This window comes from Nuphar pumila, chromosome 7 (assembly GCF_984573655.1).
Source record: "Nuphar pumila chromosome 7, dmNupPumi1.hap1.1, whole genome shotgun sequence".
NCBI lineage: Eukaryota > Viridiplantae > Streptophyta > Magnoliopsida > Nymphaeales > Nymphaeaceae > Nuphar > Nuphar pumila.
The window spans coordinates 112,462,036-112,483,308 of record NC_143255.1 but is presented as its reverse complement, the minus strand read 5'-3'; the positions used below and the strand labels follow the sequence as shown (position 1 = coordinate 112,483,308).

General features: G+C 38.8%; 2 protein-coding genes across 2 annotated transcripts in view; one reads left to right on the top strand and one right to left on the bottom strand.

The window, feature by feature from the left end:
• LOC149832969 (uncharacterized) overlaps positions 1-1,721 on the top strand; it is a 26,465-nt gene extending 24,744 nt beyond the window's left edge. Inside the window, exons 11-12 of the mRNA XM_090014811.1 lie at positions 288-414; positions 1,494-1,721. Of these exons, the coding sequence (XP_089870937.1) occupies positions 288-414; positions 1,494-1,565 (199 nt within the window). The 3' untranslated portion in view covers positions 1,566-1,721. The remainder of the gene's footprint in view (positions 1-287; positions 415-1,493) is intronic.
• On the bottom strand, positions 1,665-21,273 carry LOC149832968 (lysophospholipid acyltransferase LPEAT2-like). The gene is made up of 14 exons (XM_090014813.1): positions 20,763-21,273; positions 19,962-20,142; positions 19,808-19,867; positions 19,198-19,361; positions 19,035-19,098; positions 16,607-16,675; positions 15,574-15,669; positions 13,723-13,767; positions 13,186-13,256; positions 3,974-4,040; positions 3,248-3,298; positions 2,209-2,319; positions 2,077-2,124; positions 1,665-1,978 (listed from the first exon to the last, which is right to left on the bottom strand). Exons 1-14 carry the CDS (start codon positions 21,212-21,214, stop codon positions 1,844-1,846), a joined length of 1,614 nt encoding a protein of 537 aa, XP_089870939.1. The 5' UTR covers positions 21,215-21,273; the 3' UTR covers positions 1,665-1,843.

Genomic DNA, 21,273 nt, shown 5'->3' with positions numbered 1-21,273 from the left:
TTTCTTTTAAAATAAATTACGGGAGGTGATAGGAACAGAATTCCATTTTTAGGAAATATTTTCATCCTGGAAGTTGATTCTCCTTCTATAAATGTGATGAAATACCCAGAATTAGTGATGCAAGAGGAGCTGATAAGTGCATGTGCTTTTAGAAATTGCATCATATATGCTAGTGACATCACAGAATCATCCTTATTAGCAGAACCATATGTTTCTTATGAAAGACTTCTGCAATGTGCTTTTTGTTTTCAAAGGAATTAAAGGGTGCATATAATCTTCATTAACAGTTCGGATTTGCAACTGGCGATGGCACTTCAACAACAGGAATTCGGAAATCAGCCACAACATCATAATTCACAGACTTTACAGCAACCAGCCATTTCTGGTGGTTCAGGACTTATTACAGGACCACAGGTAAATACTGGAATGTGATAGACTGACATCTTCGTAATTGAGAGTTCTGAAAGTTGAAATTATTAATCTGTGCATGCATATTCATGGAAATTCTTTATAACTGAAACCAATAATGTATTGTTCCTTTTCATTTCTTTTGGGTGAAATGGAAGTATGTATGCAAGGGCCCCCAACTCTATTTCCAGGTGTTAATATCTTTAATGGTTGCAGGAAATCAAAAGTCCTAATGCTAAATCATGATATTGGTTGGGTTACACGGACATAAAATTATAAGGTTCTTCTAGATAAAAGTGTTTGATTCTTTGATCCAAAAGACAGCAGGAGTATGTCATTTCTGGTCCCATGATGTTGTTTATAACCACGTTCACAATGTAGAGATCCTGGGCAGAATGTGCCATAGAATGTCAGTGAGTGGACTGGGTTTGAGTTTTTTCATGTGATCTAAGAAATTTCATGCTTTCCTCATTTTTCTCCATCTGCACTATATGCGGGAGATAGCATGTTTTCTGTTGGCAACTTCAGATTCTCGCTGGACATCACTAGATAGCGTGATGGATTTGCATGTGCTAGTGATCTCTACTTCCATGGTCCCATTCTTTTGAAGGTTTCTTCTCTTTTTTTAATAGCGTGATGGATTTGCATGTGCTAGTGATCTTTACCTTCATGGTCCCATTCTTTTGAAGGTTTCTTCTCTTTTTTTTATCATCCAGCTTACTGGGTACTTGGTACCGTGCATTTGCTTTTCAACCAGTGCTTATAATTCATCCTTCTGCTGCCTGTGTATACACTCTTCCTGAGTTCCTAGTTAGTTAGGATGTTCATTTATATTATGGGGTCTGCAATCAGGCAGCGAACGCCAAATGTCCTCAATGACCCGATAGGGATGTTCTTTCTGTTAAAGCATAACTGGCTTCTGCATGAACAGATTAGGGTAGGTGCAATACCCATCTGGAGTACCTTATTATAAGTGCCCCCTCTATACATTTGATGAATTGGACTGGCATTATATAGGAAACTTTCCCTTTCATGATCAATATGCATATTAGTTGAAAACTTCATTGACCAAGTTGCTTTGGCAGGTTCGCAGGAGCAGTCTCACTTCGACCCCTAGACAGGACACAAAATCAAAGGAGAAGTGCGTTGTAATGTAACCAGGCTAGCAGTTGACAACGTAACACTGTAAAATGCTCTCTTCATTAAAGTGTGGAAAATCGTTGGCCCTTTTGTATCCCAAACATCTGGCCATGTTTGTATCTCAGAGAAAATAATTAATCTAAGTGCTTAGCAAAACAATTTTTTGCTGTAAATTACAGTGTACAACGGGTATTCCCCAATTCTTTATCATATTACAAACAAAAACAGACAACTCAAAACCGCATCTGATCACCATGATCATCAAACTACTGAAAACTTAATCGGCAGCACATCATCAAACCGTCTGTATTTTCGTACATGAAGGAAATAGGCCAAGCAACACAGGATTCTTCTGAAGGCAGATCATGAAATCATTTGAACCGATTAAACCATCTTTGTCTATATCAAATAATGTGTACAGATCATGCACCTGCAACAGATTAACGTGTACAGAGCTCATTTTTGCAGGTGGGTAAATAATATAAAAACTTGAGAACCAGATCTGATAAAGCAGAATCATACACATACACTTTTCTCACTCATGCATGAGTCTCCAGATCGCAGAGCATTTTCAAACTGAAACGCAAAAAACAGTAATAAGAAATGAGTTACTGGAGACCTACAGTGAGGAGCTAATAAAAATGCTGAGATCCTTCTCACCTGCGTCTTTGAAATATACCCATCTCCATTAACATCACAATCGTCAAAGATGACCTCACACGCTGGCTGAAATGATGGCTGCCTCAGTAACCAAGCAGATCCGTACAGGAACTGCAACATTTGAGAGATCCAGTGAATTGCTAATGTAAATGCAGATTTTCCCATAAATTTCTCTCGAGAGCCAACAGTGCTTGCATTGCCTGTTTTAGCAATCCAGCTTACAAGCTCTCTGCTGATTGTCAAATTTAGGTCTGCCTAAAATATCTTTTAGCACAGCTAGATCATGATTTCATAAACCAATAGCTTGTGGTAAACATATTGTATTCTCAAATTGCACTGTGATATCAAGGATATTTACTATCATGTCAGGAAGAACAATAGCATCAAATTGGAGTTGATCAAATAGAACAAAGTATGGTAACCACGGGCAAAAAGAACAAATCAAAGAGGAAAAAACAGAAAGGGTTTGAAAATTAGTCATTATGGGGTAACTGCAAATGGAATTTAAAGAAGGGGGAAGTTATTGCTGCCACCTGTGCAAATTTGGGTTATTCTAAGAATAAACAAAAATAGGAAGGATGATTTGGGAAAAAATCTGTCAACACCTTTACATGTAGCAGCAACCGGCAAAGTCATGTTGGGGTTCATTTTCAAGGCAGTGAGGTACGCATATCCTTTTTGAATCATGAAAATGTATCATAAACATTAAAAAACATGTTAAAAACAAGAATGGGAGTCCTAATAATCTTTTTTTTTTATAATATTGTCATGTATAGGCCTTCTTTTGCCATTATTAATATGAAAACTAGACCTCTCTCTCTCTCTCTCTCTCTCTCTCTCTCTCTCTCTCTCTCTCTCTCTCTCTCTCTCTCACACACACACACACACACACACACATGCATACGTTGTGCAACATCCCCAATAGCCGAAACACTTTCTTGTTTCTTCATATTTCAAACATAAAAAATTAAGTACTGAATTTGTTTGTACGAGATATGCTACTGAAAGCTTCACCAGTTAAGAAGTTGAGGCAGTTCACCTGTCTGAAAGTTATGGAGCCACAATGTTCCACATCAAGGAAAGCAAATATCTGGAGAAAAGTAATCATGAAAACAAATATTTCAGACAGAAACAAGCAACACTTAGGGATAAGGTCAGTAACTTTCCTTTATTGGATAACCAGGGAAGACCACCTCACTGGTGAGCACATTGGTGTAAAAAACCCAGTTCCCCCTTGCCCACCAGGGAGTACACCCCGTTTTGGCCATGTGGCAAGGGACAGACAGCCATGGGTTTCAAACTCATGACGTCCCTTCAGCTTGGTGATGTTCACAAGTCATCCCAACCAGATGGCAAAACAAGATTTTTTTTTTATAATCAGGGAAAACCGCCTCACTAGATTTTAGCTATGTTAGGCTTACTTTAAGAATTTTGTAACAAAGTACACTAAGAAAGTAGAAAAATATGTTGAAAAGCAATTCTTTCTTTTAATTAGTGTTTCTTCAAAGTTCAAAATAAAAAAGTATCTTTATTTACTAGAGATATTGGCTACTAATTGCACTATGCAAGTTTGCAGGCATTAATTTTCCCTATAAGTATTTTAAGGTGAAGAGTAGGAAAGGAAGCAAGCATGCTAATAAATAAGATTTAGTTAGCACTTACAATATTAAGGCGAAGTATCCACAAGTTGCTCATAAGATAGGGAGACATTATGTTTATGCATTAGAAGCAAAATAAAAGACAATAATTGGGAGAAAATGCAAACCTTCTCAGAATAAGGACTAACACCCAACTTCAACGAACTCAAGAAGTCGCACATTTGAACACGTCCACTGCAATCACATTGATGACATTAACTCCTTAATCATCCTTTTGAAGAACACAAGTTCTATGATAATGACAAACATACCACCTAAATGAAGTAATAATTAGATGTCTATAAAGTATAGTTCTATGATGTGAAATACCATATAATCCAAAAGCTCCTGAAGCAACTTGGACCGATGCCTACGCATTTATTTTATTCTCACATTTATGGATATTTTGGTGAAAGGTGTAACAAGCAACACAAGCTCATAAGTCATAAACATAATGTATCATTTGATAATACTGACTAGGGATGGCAGTGGACCGGGGGAAAGCGGGGCCCTGCCCCGCCTTGCCCCGTTTGGACCGAGGATGAAGGGTATGAAACGGGGATGGAGGCGGGACGAAGGTTAAAATCCATCCCCGTCCGGGGGTGGAGGCGGGGATGGATGTGCACTTTTCCCCGCCCCGCCCCGTCCCCGCCACGATCCCTGCCTCATCCCCGCCCCAACCACTTTTCCCCGCAATATCCCCGCCCCGCCTCATCCCCGTTTGAACCGGGGATGGAGGACATGAAACGGGGATGGAGGATAAAATCCATTCCCCGCCGGGGATGGAGGCGGGGGTGGAGGATAAAATCTTGAGGCGGGGCGGGGGTGGAGACCTTGTCCTCTGCCCCGCCCCGCCCCACTGCCATCCCTAATACTGACATCATCTATGCAGTTCCCATTGTTATTATAGTTTATTTAACCACATCACACGTGAAGCATAGACAACTAATCCAGAAGCAACGATGAACTCAAAACTCAGGAGGAAATACATTGTCAAAGATGGCAAAACAATAACAACGGCTATAAAATACTAATACTGGTGAAAATTTTATTTTCAATGTTAAAAGAATATATGAACAAAATAAGTAATCAAGCAAAAAAAAGAAAAAAAGTGGTTGATAAGGTGTCATCCACGAAAGGAAAGAGAAGCCAAGATACAAGAGACTGGATGAACTCTCTTAGAGATGATCATGCAAATTATTGTTGTTATTTGCCATTGTTAAGAAAATTATTAATAACCTTGATACATTAATTTAAAGTCTCAGAATTCATAAAAAAAAAAGAACAGGCGATTAGAAAAATGACAAAAGCCATACAATTGATATATGGCAAGAGGAAGAGCTCGAGGGTTTTCTCCACAAGAAATCGTCAACATCATGCCATATTCCATCTATAGGAAGCATGCTTTAGGTTCCTATCTAAAGCCAAAACTGGAGCTACTGGGTCCACTACAATCTTTCATCTCTCCCTTACTATGTCCCTCCAATCCCTTATCAGACTCCCTGCGCCTAGTTTCTGCAACTGATGTCATGTCACCTTTTCACCTTCATCCAGAATGTCTTTCACATCCGTGGAGAATGTGTGTAACATCACCAAACCATCTCAAACTCTCCTGAATTTATTCTTTTATTGGTGTCATATATACATAAAGTACTTATTCTTGGTTCTGTCTATCTTTGTTTGTCCCAACATTCATCTTAAGATATGTATCACAACCACGAGCTCTTTTTTCTTGCCATTAGTTCATGGTCTAACAGTTTGATGCAGTGAACAGGAGGATGGCTTCTGAACCCTGCAGATCAATACCAAAACTAAACGAAAACTATAATCTATTGAACGGAAAATCAAGCAAACAATAAAGAAAACAGTAACTTAGGGTTTCTCAATCTCAGAACTGTTAGAAATCACGTCTGAGGGCATTGTTGGTATTTGTTTTTACATATTATTGTTGTAATATGTTTCATATCCGATATCCCCAAGGGTATTTTTGTATTTTCTCATGTAATCTTAATATGTTTATATACAAAGAGGGACGCCCCAGCCTGGGTACAACCTCAACTTTCTTCTCCTATCTTTTTCTTTCCTCTCTTTTCTTTGTGTAATAGGGAACGCAGAGTGAGGAAAGCTGCAGCTTTTACATGGTATCAGAGCAGGTCGAGGCAATCAACGTCAGGTCGTGATTTACATTCATTCCTTCTCTCTTTTCATTCTAATCTGAATCTGGTCACGTCAGACCAGATCTCAGTTTTTATCATTCCTCTCTAAAACCCAAAACTGGTCACGTCAGACCAGGTTCTTTTCTTCCCTTTTCTCGTTCTTGTTTCCTTTTCACGTCAAATCAGATCTGATCCTTCTTTGTCTCGTTTTCTTCCCATTGATTCTAGTCTTTTGTAAGAACAAATCTGGTCACGTCAGACCAGATTTAGATTTTTTCAAATCTCGCTACATCAGATCTGACCACATCAGATCAGATCTAGATCTCCTTTATTTTTTCTTAAATCCAATCTCATTTTGTCAGATCTGATCAGATTAGATCTTGATCCCTTGCTTTCTTTAAATTCAATATCTTTCATTGTGTTCAATCTCCAAGCTCTGCCTTTTCTCCAGATCTGAATCAGATCTGATCAATCGTCTTCATTCAAAAAAAAAGGAGAATTTCCTTTCACATTTTCACTATCAAATTTTCACCCAACAAGACCAAATCTCGATTTTGGTCCAGATCATATCTCTGAATCCACAGGTTAAAAAAGAAACACTGATCAGTTTCAGATTTTGGAGTTCTTTATATTCGTATTTTGAATTTGGGTCATTATCCTTCCTATTTTTAATGTCTTTCTCTCATTCTCTCACTTCTTCATTCCTAAACCAACTTGTTTCTGAAAAGTTTGATGAATCTAATTCCATAACCTGGAAAAAGCAGATTATTTCATTCATCTGCAGTCATGACCTGATGAGACACCTCGATAGATCCCCAACTGCACACTTGGAATTCATGTATGTTACCAAGGAAAAATCAAAGGAAAAAGAAAAGGAGATAGCAAAAGAAGGTGATTCCGAACAGGTTATCTATATCAAGAATCCGGATTATATTGTCTGGTTCAAAAATGATCTGATGGTTGTAGCTTTTATCATGGCAACTCTTTCCAGACAAGTTCTTTTACATACTAAAACAGGTATTAAAGCGAGGGAACTTTGGGAAGTTCTTCATATATGGTATGAGCAGATTTCCACACGAAGGTATATCATCTCAAGTCTGAATTTGGATCGTTGAAGAGAGGAAACAGTGTAGCAGATTTTCTAGACCGAGTGAAATATATCATGGATCAGTTGGCAGCTATAGGGAGTCCTGTGACAGATGAAGATGTGTGCAACCAGACACTTCATGGATTGGGTGATGAGTATAACATGTTTAAAGTGATCTATATGGGTCTCACGAAAAGAGGTAATTTTGACATGCTTAGGTCATGTTACTTGAGTTTGAATCAAATTTTGGTATCTCAACAAAGGACTCTCATCCTAATCATGAGGTAACAATTGTTGTCACCTCAAATCGTGGACGAAGAATAAGCCAAAATCAATATGATAGTCAAAAATCGGGTATCCTTCCTAATCCCCGTACTTCCAACATGAATGGCAATCGACATAACATAATATGTCAGATGTGTGGAAAGTGGGGACATTCATGCACAAACTGCTATTGGAGATATGTTCAAATGTATCGTCCACCAACAGTTACTTAACAAGCCCGCTTTCGTCAGTTTGCACCACAAGCCAGCGGTATGAGAGAGGGACGAGGTCCATGACCAGCATCCTTCAATGCTCCCTCAGGGAGCTGCATCATCTTTTATTTCAGAACATAATCAGGATATGAATTTCTTGAGTGCCTCATTTTCTCAACTTGGCATGCATGGCACTGGAAATCCTTACGGTTCCCCTTGGTCAGCAGGAACTTATCAGCAGCCCGCAACACCTATGAGCTCACCATGACCTCTCCCTTCAGATCAGCCCACTTGGACAGCCTCTTCCACTTCTCAGACTCCACTGTCGGGTGCTTGGTTTTTAGATTCAGGTGTTGCCCATCATGTCACAAGTGATGTAGGTAAACTCACACATCTTGTTCCTTATCACGGTAATGGAAGAATAGTAACTGGTGATGATAAAACACATTCCATTACTCACATTGGAACCGCCACCATTAATACTCCTCATGGTCCCTTTTATCTTCCACATACTTTTTTTGTTCCTAATATTAAATGTAACCTTGTTTTTGTCCCTCAACTTTCCGATCAATCTAACCCCTGCATTTCTTTCTCTTCTTCTTTTGTCTCTATGAAGGACCTTCACATGAAGCAGAATCTTGTTGAAAATAAGAGATGCGGAGGGTTGTTCGTCCTCGATGAAGCTCCAGTTAGCACAAGCGATTGGGTCACTATAATTCCTCTTTTCTTGAAATTTTATATAATAAAGGGCCTATTTCTTTAAAGAATAAGTCCATGGTTTGTTCTATGTCATGTGTCCAGTGTCAAGACTCTAAGTGCCATGAGCTCCCTTTTGGTGTTTCTAATAAAAGAGCTTCATTTTCTCTAGAGTTAATGCATTTCTAATGTTTGGAGTTCTGCACCTGTGATGTCCTTATCTAAATCTTGTTTCTATGTAATATTCGTCGATGATTTTTCTCGTTATACTTGGATCTATTTTTTAAAAACCAAAGACCAAGTATTATCCATTTTTCAAAAGTTCAAAACTCTTATCGAAAATCAGTTTTCCCATAAAATATTGTGTTTTAGTAGTGATGGTGGTGGTGAATATGTGTTTGTGGCCTTTTACAATTACCTAAATGATCATGGAATCAAACATGAGTTATCTTGTCCATGGACTTCTCGGCAGAATGGGGTGGGGTGGCTGAGCAAAAGCACCGGCATATTTTCAAAACAACACTCACTCTTATGAAAGAATCCAAGATTCAGCCAAGCCTATGGACAGAAGCCTTCAACACAACTGCCTTTTTTATTAACCGCATGCCTCTTACTCTCCTTGGAGGGTTTTCCCCTTTATGCTCCATGGAGGGCAGCCTAATTACTCTCTTCTACGTACCTTTCAGAGTAAATGTTTTGTACATGTGCATAATTCCTTACGTGATAAATTTTTACCTAATGCGCAGGTATGCAGATTTGTTGGATATGATGATGTATATAAAGGGTATCGATGCTTCAACCCTATCACTGGTAAATTGATTGTTTAAAGGCATGTTACTTTTCATGAAAATGAATTTGATGTTACCAGCAATGACAGCAGCCATCCCAGCCCAATCCACCCACATGAGCAACCCTCGTTTTTCTGGCCATCGTGTTTCACCAAGTCCGAAAAAATCAGCAGCCAACGGACAGCAAAGTGATGCTACATCATCTACTACATGCATTGATCATAATGTTGCACCAACTATTACTGAAGATGTCAATCAGTCCCAATCACATGCATCATTCAACTTATATCCAAAAACATACCACAGGCATCACCATAGTGCCCCAAAGGAATGTGCTGCCCAATTTTTTCATGTTGGTCAGATTCCTCCTGCTGCTCCTTCACCTACCTTGTCAAAATCTACTCCTGCAGCTAAACCAGCTAAACCTGTAGATGCAATCCAATCGAATCAATCTAGAAGATCTACACGGATTCGATACCCATCGCAGCATTGGGTGAGTTATGATTATTTTTCTATTGAATTCCATACCTTTGCCGCATCCATTGACTCTAGTCATGAGCCCAAATTTTATCATGAAGCATGTCATCATCCTAAGTGGATTGAGGCCATAAATGAGGAGATTTCAGCCCTTCATAAGTGACACTTGGGAAGTAGTGCCTAGGCCCAATAATAAGAACGCCGTTGGGAGTCGGTGGATCTACAAAATTAAATAAAGGGCTTATGGTAGCATTGAGCGATATAAAGCTAGGTTAGTGGCAAAAGGGTATACACAAGAACATGGCCTTGATTTTGATGAGACATTTAGTCATGTTGTTCGAATGGGCACTAATCATGTAGTGTTGTCTCTTGCCACTACGTATGGTGGACTCTTAGTCAGATGGATGTGAAGAATGCATTTCTTCATGGCACATTACATGAAACATGGAGAACCCTCCTAGATATCTTGAGGCCGATACCAAAATTACGGTACTTCGCTTAAGCAAGGCTATATACAGTTATCTCGTACATGGTTTGAGACTTTTAGTGTTGATGTACGATCTTTAGGTTTTGTTCGAAGCCAATGTGATTACTCCTTATTTGTTTGTTCCAATAAGTTATTCTTGTATATGTCTTGTTATTACAGGTTGATCCCGACAGAATCACACATCTGAAGTCCATGCTTAGGAAGCAGTTTCATATGAAGGATTTAGGTCCTTTGAGGTACTTTCTTGGCATAGAGGTTGATCAAACCAGTAACTCTCTCATTTTATCTCAGCGAAAATATGCTCTGGATATTCTTTCTTGTTTTGGGATGACCGATTGCAAGCCAATTCTCACTCCCATTGTTGTCAATGTAAAATTAATTGATGATGACCCACATAATCCTCTGCTCCTTTATCCAGAGCAATTTGTATCTTACCTTCACGAGGCCAGACTTGGTATACGCTACTAACCAAGTCTCTAGATTTATGCAGTCACCCCGTCTCAGTCACATGGAAGCGGCTAAAAGAATTTTGTGTTACGTAAAAGGCACAACAAGTGATGGACTAGTTTATAAACGGCCTTTTTCCTGGCCTTACGATGGTTTGGCACTTGTCATTCTAGCCTACTCCGATGTCGACTATCCCTTTTGCTACTCTGAGTCCTCCTTTGGCACTCCCCGGATCCACTATCCTTGTTCGACGTTCCCCTAGGACAAATGCTCCACCTGCTCATCTTCAGGATTATAAATGTTACGCTGCATTTTGCTTGCCCCAATCAGACGCTTTGAGCGCTCACCTGAAAGGTACTAGGTATCTTCTTTCTCATTACTTATGATAATTTTTCTCTATCTCACCGCGCCTTCTTAGTAACTCTTACCAAAAACCCTGAGCCCTAAACCTTTGCCCAAGCCATAGGGTGTGATCATTGGAGGGCAGCCATGGCGGCCGAAATTCGTGCACTTGAAGACAACCATACATGGACGGTTAGACACCTTCCACCAAGTAAACGACCAATCGATTGCAAATGGGTCTACAAAGTGAAGTACAAATCAGATGGGTTAGTTGAGGGTTACAAAACACGTCTTGTTGTGAAAGGTTATACACAGGTTGAAGGTCTTGACTATCACGAGACATTTGCTCTCGTCGCTAAGCTCGACACTTGTTGGTGCCTCTTGGTTGTAGCCACCATCAAACATTGGGACCTCCATCAATTTGATGTCAACAATGTGTTTTTACACGGTAATCTTGACAAAGAAATCTATATGACACTCCTGGTTTTCGCCGACAAGGGGAGCAACGAGTTTGTTGGCGCAACAAATCCATCTATGGACTCAAACAGTCATCCCGAAATTGGTTTACAAAATTTTCAAATTTTCTTAAAGGGATTGGTTTTACTCAGTCTAGGGTGGATTATTCATTGTTTTCTTGCTTCAAAAAGCATGGATGCATATTTGTTCTCATATATGTTGACGATATCATTATTGTTTGAGACAACATTTCAATAATCAGCCAACTAAAGGTACTTCTAAATAATGCTTTTCGCATCAAAGATCTAGGAGTACTCAAATATTTCTTGAGAATCGAAGTCGGAAGACCTATTAAGGGCATTTTCTTATCACAATACAAATACGCATTGGACATCATTGGAGATCACGAGTACTTGGGGGGCAAAGCCATCAGATTTTCCCGTGGAACAATACAATCCTTCCTCCAGCTATGCAGTCTTTCTTGGACAACACCTTGTTTCTTGGTCCAGTCAATGACAGAAAACAATTGCAAGGTCTAGTATTGAAGCAGAGTATCGTGCCATGGCAGCCGAAAACCAAGTAGCAGATCTTTTCACAAAGCTGCTCTCTTCTTTGCGTCATTGGTTTTAAGAGCAAATTGTCCATGGTCATTCAAGACCCATGCACAGTTTGAGGGAGGCTCTTAGAAATCAGGTATGAGGACATTGTTGGTATTTGTTTAAACATATTATTGTTGTAATATGTTTCATATCCCCAAGGGTATTTTTGTATTTTCTCATGTAATCTTAATATGTTTATATACAAAGAGGGACGCCCCAGCCTGAGTACGACCTCAACTTTCTTCTCCTAGCTTTTTTTTTCTGTGTAATAGGGAACACAAACCGAGGGAAGCTGCAGCTTTTACAAAAACTAACTCTCTCCTCTCTCGAAACAAACTATTGAATGGAAAATCAAGCAAACAATAACTTAGGGTTTCTCAATCTCATAACCAACTCTCTCCTCTCTCAATACAAATATATATACTCTTAAAGAAAAGTCTGGATCTCGATCATATGGCGGGTCTAATACATAGTCCCAGTTAAACTGTGCCAACCTCGGATTCAACTAGGGGAGTTGGAAGGACGGAAGGCTTGCCTCCTTTTCCCTTTTATAGGCCAACGGACCTACACACAGATGGATCACCTTGTATAGGCCCAGGATCCAAAAAAGAGTCCAGCTCAAATCCCAAAACCACATGCTCAGAATTCAGGACCGGGACAGTAGAATTGGGTCCAGCAATACCACGGGTCCACTCTGTGTCACAGTTATACTAAGATTACAAAACCGGCCTCTACACGGAGAGATGCCAATTTATAACACAAAATAATAGTGATGGCCACTTTGTCAGTCCGACTGTCTAATATCAATCCTATGCACATCAAAAAACATCACTTAATAATCTGACAAGAGAGAACTCAAGTTTATAGAAAATCTGAAATTGAGCAAAAAAATTATGACATGCATAGGTTATCAAGTTATAACAGACCGAATTTGAAATAAAAACACAGTATTGAACAATACAAGTCCTAACAATCCTCCTGACTTCACTCTTGAAAACAACTGCAACTTACAATATAGGTGCTAATGTACAAATTGTCAAATTCAAAGATCCTCTTTCTTCTAATTGCAGTCATTTAAATACAAACAAAAGGAAATGGAAACTTGTGTGTGACGGTAAAAAAAACAAAGAAGACTTTCGTACCGAGTCAACTTTTGTTATCATCACATGCATGATAAGTACAGAAAATATGGATTAGAAATAAGAAACATATGAAGTTGAACCAATTCAAAAGGTCGATATTGCTAGCACCACCATGCAAGCAAAATAATGAGAAAAAAAAGTATTATGACATTTTTAAAGCCCTGGAACTGATGACTCGGTACAGTACCTATAATCTGGATTCATTGCCATAAACCTCTGAAGAAACTCAACAGCTTCTAATGTGTTTATACCGAACAACTACATGAATGGGCAAAAACCAAAATCCATGTCAGTCTTCATTGAAAAAAAACAAAAATAAATTCTTGGCAGAATCATGGTTTCTAACATGAAGCAGACAACTGAATATACTAAGCAAGCAAGGAGATTGTGAAAAATACTGGGGTACGAATGTTAGGTTAACCAAATCATGCAGATTATCACAACAGAACCTAGAGTGCCTCAAAAATGCCCAGAAAAAAATATATGGATAATTATTTAAGCACCAATGTGTGCTGTTAGGAGACAGGATCATTAACCATTGCAGCTAAGAAAACTTGATCCATAGTAGTGGCTTGGAAATCAAGTACCATAAGCATGTATTGAAAGGAATATGAACTAGACAAAATATGGTTTACTTTCCTAATTTTCTGGTGTGGTAATGATACATAACCTATGAACAAGGCCAAGGAAAGGAATAAACAAAGATGGTTAACACAAAACTCACACTTTCAACTCTGGCCATTTCCACCATAAAAGCAGATGCTTTCTCCTGCAGAATACGAAACAGTATCATATTGTGATATAAATGAAGTATAACAAACCATACTGCCATTAGCAGATGAAATCTAAAGGAGCTAGACTTCAATGCAGAGGAATGTAAATTTAGTGAAAATACTGTTTGCACACAGAATATCTTAAGGCTATTGATTTTCTTTTTCCAAGCTTTGCAGTTAATATATAAAACACATTGAGAACAAAAAATATAGTAGGTAATGAAATCTTGTAGCAATATGATTGCAACATTCCAGGCCAAAACAGAAGACAGATAAACTAGCAACACTGCTGAGTGAAATTTTCACCAGAACATGTGAAATATGATAGCGACGCAGCTAAAAAACTAGTAATCAATAAGATGTAGCGTCCAAGACCTCTGGGAGTTTTTGTGGGAAATTTTGAGCAGTAATAGATAGGGCCTTGAGCCACATCAATTTTTTATCAAATACAATGTGTAACTGCATATTATCTGAAGAGAAAGTTGCCCAAGGTAGGGTGTTGAGGGTGGAGTTACAAAAAAGAAGGTTGTCTTTTTTTTCACTTTTGATAGCAGCCACACAGATACTCGTTTGGCCCCTGAATTATGTCCCCATACATTGTAGTCATATTGAAAACTTCATAAAAATGGGTGTATCCCTGGAGATATCCATGTGGCATAGTTTGAAAGTCAAGAAAGAAAATCAAAACATAAAGAAGGGAAGGGAGATAAGTTTCAGCCTGAAGAAAAGGGATAACAATTTATTGATTAAGCCACTTCTTCTATTCATAGAAGAAGATGCTCCCTACAAGGCAGCTTGGCTTGGGAAGGATAACTCGGTGGAGCGATGAGAACTTTGTTCTCTCCGTATGTGAATGCAGTTGTTGCAACAATTTCAATCATATTCAGTATATTTATCTCCTTTGCACATCAGAGTAATAGAAATGAAGATGACAGTTGTGGAACAGAAACCCTAATCTTTTGTTTTATGCTTTTTCTCACCTGTTTTCACTTCTACTATATATTGTCTAACCCTTTTCCAAAATTCACTAAATGAATTGCTTTAAAGAAAATTCATTAGAACCTCCCGCAAAGTGGAGTTTAGCATTTAGATTCTGAGTTTATGTCCCATGATCTACAATTCATTTAGTCCACCACTGCGTCATGAGGATTCTTAACCTTCAAACTCCATGGGGACATAGAGCTTCCGAATGAAAAAAAAATAAAGATCAGGCATTTTCTTAAAGCATGTTGCCCATGATTCTTGCTAACATTGTTCTTTGTACACTGTCCTTATAACTCCTGATGATTGCATGGAAATAGCCATGCTTTCTTTCATTTATGTGGTCCCTGGTTGGGCAAACTGTCCTTTTAGCAGAATGTAAATGAGAAAACCCTCTTATAGTTCCTACCAAATGCATGCTACAATAAGTACAAGGACAGCCTTCTACGTGTACAGAATCAAAACAACATAGCATTATGCCATTGACATGTGGGTGCACAACACATGTCAACCACAAAAGAGTCATTACCTTACAGCAAGATGGCCATTAGTGTTAATTGCTTTATCTTTTCACTTTAGTGAGAAACTTTCAAATTACATCACAAATTTATGCCAATCATGTACCATCCTAACAGGCAATAACTGTTAACTCTTTCTAAGAATCACAATACCAGTATCAATACCCTGTTGAGTATAAAACTTGGCAATTTTGGTCATTGATAACAATATAGTTCAAAATCAATCATTTTCTTTGAAACACATAAGGGAGGATAACTTATCTGCATACCAATATTACAAGAGAGAGAAAGAGAGACACTTACATATCTTAACTCTGATGCTTTCAGAAGAAGCAACAAATCACCATAAGAATGAAAAGTTTGAACAACATTAAGCGCACTTGCCATAGCATGGCTGGTCTGCAAATGGCAGAGTCAGCTATTAGAACTGGCATTTCAAACATTTTTCTCCAAGTTGTTCAAGACCAAGAATAGTTATGATAATTTAAAAAAGCAAGACTTTTTTGTAAACAAAAGCATGTACCATAATTGCATACTCTGCAATGAACAGTTGGAAACTATATTATGATGAACAACCAAATTGTTACTTTTGAATAGGAATCAACCTCTGCTTTCTTAAACTCCTACCATGTAAAATTACATCTCTATGAACTCCCTGGTTCAAAGAAACACTACTATCAAAAGTTGGTTTTCCATCAAACTCCATTCTATTAACCATTTAGCCCGCACTGCATGATGTTACGAACTCATGCAACTACATACTTCAAGAGATGCCCATCAAATCTAATAAGAATGTGGGTTCCTCCTATAACTTTTTGTTTTCATGAAACACCAGCAAGGTAAAATACTATTTAAAAAAAGGAATTACAAGGGAAAGCAAAGGAGATGAGCCATCTTGGAAGAAATAAAGGGAGAGTTACAACCGGTTATGAGGAATCTAAGTTACACAGAAGTTGCCATCAGAATACTGGCACTGTACACAGCGAGTAAGCACAATAATGGAAGTCCTCTTGAGTTCTTGCACGGATGCTAGCTAGTAAGAATGTTTTTATCATTAAAGCAATGTTGATTACTTGCAAGCCACATGCCACACCAGAACAACTCTAACCACTGTCTCCATAACTTGACCCATTTATTGAATTTAACCTTCAACCAACCGCTACTGCTACTATCCAATTATTTGCTTTGAAATCCATCTTCTTGCATTTTTCAAAGATGGTGCACACCAATTATGGGTCCTACTCACGGTGACCAACTTGCTATGAACAGAAAAATTTGCAATAGATTAATACCATGAAAACACTTTCCAATAATAATAACTGTTAAAGAAGCTCACCCTTGCAGCAAATTGAACAGCAGTTTCCATTTTATTCTCAAGTGGTGCAATGACAGGGAGGTACTCGACCTATAAAATGTGGCATAGTATCATTAGTTGCCCTGTTTATACAAGATGGAAATTATTTAAACAAAATTTTCATAGGAATAAATTCATGGAAAAAAATTTATAAAGTTTCAATGTTCCCAAAGTTGAATTTCGAAATGCAATGCGCCAACAATTTGACAATAAATACAAGAGATGAGGCTATTTGACAATAACAGGAACTTGATAAAGAAGTCCAGGAATGTGATTGCCTCAGATAAATTCCCCACTGTCACATGGATACTCCATTTTGATTCCCATTTTGTATCCCCTTATATACAAGTCGTATTGGAAATTTCACAAAAATGGTTGTATCCCCATATCCTCAGCTGTATCCATGTGAGCTATGTCAGAGAGGTTAGCGACATGGCAATTTCGAAAAAATTAGGTGCAGGGGTGCAGACATATGTGTGTGTATAAAGAATACATTTAGAATTATGCAACTATAAGTTTCTTTAGGTTTTTAAGTTGGTTTTTCAAATTTTGGACAGTTTTGGACTTGGTCAAAGTTGCCTGAATACAAAATTGGACAAAATGGTCAGATATGGGGTTCACCGCAACTGACACTTGTTGACCTGCACCTAGCCGTGTCAGGTGCCACAGCTGGCCGCAGGTGCTTCAGGGGTCCAGAAGCAACCTATGTTACATAGAATGTGACATAGATCCCTCAGATGCATCCTGGTGATTCACAAGGAGCTCCATCAAACAAATTAGTTCCATCATTGATAGAAGACAAAGATGTAAATTATATACAAGAAATATTAGCTCAAACAAAAAAGTGCCATGGAGCATCGAGATAGAAATGACCCCATACTGCTATAAATTGCAAATGAACATTTGAAATCAATAAAGAGCTCCAAGCCACAGGAAGTTAGATAGAAATATGCAAAGGAAGATTTGGTTAAGAAAAGAAAGCAACAGGCATCACTGATCTCCCTGTACATAGAGGGCACAAGAAAGAACAAAAACATGAAGGTAAAGAAAGGAACTAATAGCTAGAACTTCAGAATATTGCTACATGTCTAGGACTCTAAACGTCAATGGACAAAACCAAGTGAAAAGAAATAATGATGTGTTAGAAATACAACCAAGCAAAATCACCTCTCATCGCTGAAGACAGCAAGAAAGCATTTTCCAAGTTGAAATGACTAAAATGGATGCCCACTCAGCAGAAATCTCTTGTTTTTACGAGATAAGATAGGAAAACTGCATATGTCCTGGTTGCAACAAGAGCCCTAGTGACACACAAAAAGTGTATATGCGTGGAGAGGGAGCTTTAAGGTACATTTACAAAGAAGACTTGAACAATGAATGAACTAAAAACTGCAGCATCCATAAGCGTTAGTACCAGTATTGCTGCAACCAAGTGACGGACCCCCGTACACAGATCCTATGTTTCTAAGACAACCTGAATCTGATGAATTGGCATGATTTCATCTGGATTTGTTGGCCATGTAGCCCATTGATTTACTTAATATTCTTTTCCATGTTCATTATCAATGTTTTTTCTAGTATGACCTTTTGCTCATTGTTAATCTTCCATCGATCAACTTATTGATGATTATTACATGTTCACCTCTTCTTGTCAAATGTTCACTATATATCAGCCTGTTGATAAGATAGTGCATGTTAACCTTTCTTTGATAGTCAAACTATACTGTCAAAAATAAATGCTTGCACTTTCTTGACCTTTTACTTATTGTTTGATCATGAGACCTATATGTTTTACCCCTGAAGTCTTATGCCTTGCTTTCCTGTGTTGGATGTCTCACTTGCCTAGATGTTTTCTCTTTTCTGTAAGCCTTGTTCTAACTTAGTCTGTACCACAATAAGTATGTCCCTTCAGGTTGGTTTTTCACCTTAGATTTCAGCAAATTAATCAAGATGGGATGCAATGAAGAACTTCCTATAATAAACTAGCTAAGCTCTAACGATCTAAAACATATCATTTTGATATGAAAAATAACCCTAATGAACTAAGTTCTCATTTTCCAGATCATCTCCTAAGACTGGCCAAAGAGAAAAAATTGCAATAGTACACTACCTTCAAAATCAATGCAATGGTACACTACCTCCCCTAGAATAAGACTGGTACGAGTACTTTTACCACATTAAAAAACTTGGTAAATCATTTACAAGGAATCAGAGAACAGCCTCTCAACAAAACAAAAAAAAATCACGTAGAAGTACATTTTACTACTTTTTATTCACAAAACATACAGAAAAAAACTTCACTAGGAAAGATGTCATAAAGATTGAGACCCAGGAATTGTTCATAAAACTCAAAAAAGACATCATTCAATTTAAGATATGTACATGCTTCCACAAATCAGGCAAAGCATACCTCCATAAAATTATGAAGCTGAGTAAACATTCTGAACATTAGCTTTGTCAATGAAATATTCCCCCTACATAAAATGGAAAGACGCATTAATCAAGTCATAAGACTACTTGTCCAAACAAAGAACTGAAAGGTGTAACTGATATACTAACTACTGATGGCATACCAGGATTGATCAAAATGCACAAAAGGATACCGGACAGCCACTGGTTGGATAGGATAACCAGGAATGAATGCTCCCAGTTGGAAAGATATAAGGGCCCTTCCATTAGTTGTGGTGCCCTCAGGAAATAATAACACTCTTGGAAATTTATCACACGATGCTTTTCTCTGCATTCAAATCCTTGAAAGCAAATTCTGTATCAAATAGCTTATAAGCAGTCATGGAAAAGAGTATAAACAGTAACAACAAGGTCCTGCATGGTTTCATTTACCCATATACCGTAAACAAACAGCCAATAAGGCAATAACCATTCATCAGATTAGGGACACCATAGCTTATCAAACATGAAACGCACAACATACATGTCCAAGCACATGAATTAAACCTATATGTTTGACACTCAAAGAGAGAAAACGGTTCAAAACATATGCATAGTACACTCCTGGAGGTACTTGCAACATATCCCTCCCAAAATGGTCATGAAGCTGGTAAATTACCTCAGTTGTCTAGCATAAACGACAAAAAAGTACAGGGAAATATCATAATTTTCATTAAGGAAGCAGATAAACTACTCGTCAACAACAAAATGATAGTATGAAGTAGACATCACTACCTTTATTTCATTAACAGCGCGTTTCCGAGATGGTGCTGAGAATCTATTCACATATATAACCTACCAACAAGGAACAAAAAAACAGGATATCTTTTAGAATTTTCTACCGATAACTGTAATCCATAAGTTGCCTACGAAAAAGACACGAAATCACCTGCATAGCTCTTATAATCGTTCCCACAAACGGTATGTCATCATGCGATTCAGAAGCCACGATGGTAGGGAAGAGCTCGTAAAAGAAATAAATGGGTTCGATATATGAGACGTGATTCGATACAACTATGGGCGCCAACTCCCGTGGTGCAGGCTTTCCTTTCCTCCTTATCCAATGATACCTATTCCAACATCACACATTCCAAAAATTACAACAAAAAGAAACACCCAACCAAAGAAAAAAATATAAATAAATAAATTCATCCTCATATCTCTCATAACCAATATATGGAAATGGGCGACGAACATCATGAGACTGATATTTATGACACACTAGTTGGAACAACGGAGATGCATGCCGCCCATACTAAAAAATAATTGAAGTGAGTTACTACATACAAAGGCCTTGAAAACCCAAAAATCATCTCCATTATGGAAGCTCATTTCCGCAAACTGAGTAATAAAAAAAACAGAAAAATACAAATAAAACGGAAAACAAGAAAGGGCGTACACCTGAGAACGCCCCTTCTACAATAATCCCGGTAACAGATACTGAATCTACTTTGAAAATTAAAATCTATATGAAGAGCTCTCTCCAACTATGCGCATCACTCCAGCACGAAAACGACATGCCAATTCCATAGTCCAAGTCGAAATCGAATGCGGTTTCGGGGCAAAAAAGAAACGAGAAGCGCGAAAGAATCTCATCAAGAGAAACGACAATACCAAAATGCACCAGGAGCACAAGTAAACCATGCATCTGTGCTCATCAATTCGACGACAGGGAGGAAGAGGGACGAACCCGAAACAGAAGAGGATGGAGCGGGAGCAGAGGCGGGTGATCCACATGAGCCTGACCCTCCACCTGGGCATGGGCTTCAGATTGTCCTCCCAGCCATGGAGCGCCGCCTTCGTGGCGAGGAACCCCACCAGAAGAGCAAGCCCGAAGAAGACGAGGCGGACGAGGGCCAGAGGGATGCACACCGCGATCTTCACCCACTCGTAGACGCCCTCGATCGACTCGGTCCGGTTCGCGAAGGGATCCAGCGGCGAGAAAGAAGAGGAAGACGAGGCGGCTCCGCCCGCCGTTGCCGTGGCGGCGGATCCCATGAGGAACTCGAACGGGCTCGCCGTCTCGCCGTTGCCGGCCGGCCGATCGCCGTCCTGGATGTCGACGATGACGTCTTCGGGCCCGTCGCCGGGCTCCGGCAGGAGCGGAGCGGAGAGCTCTCTCGTGCGATCGTAGCCGTCCATCGCCTTCTTCTTCCTTCGCTTCCTTGGTTATACTTCCTTCCCCCTCCTCCTCCTCCTCC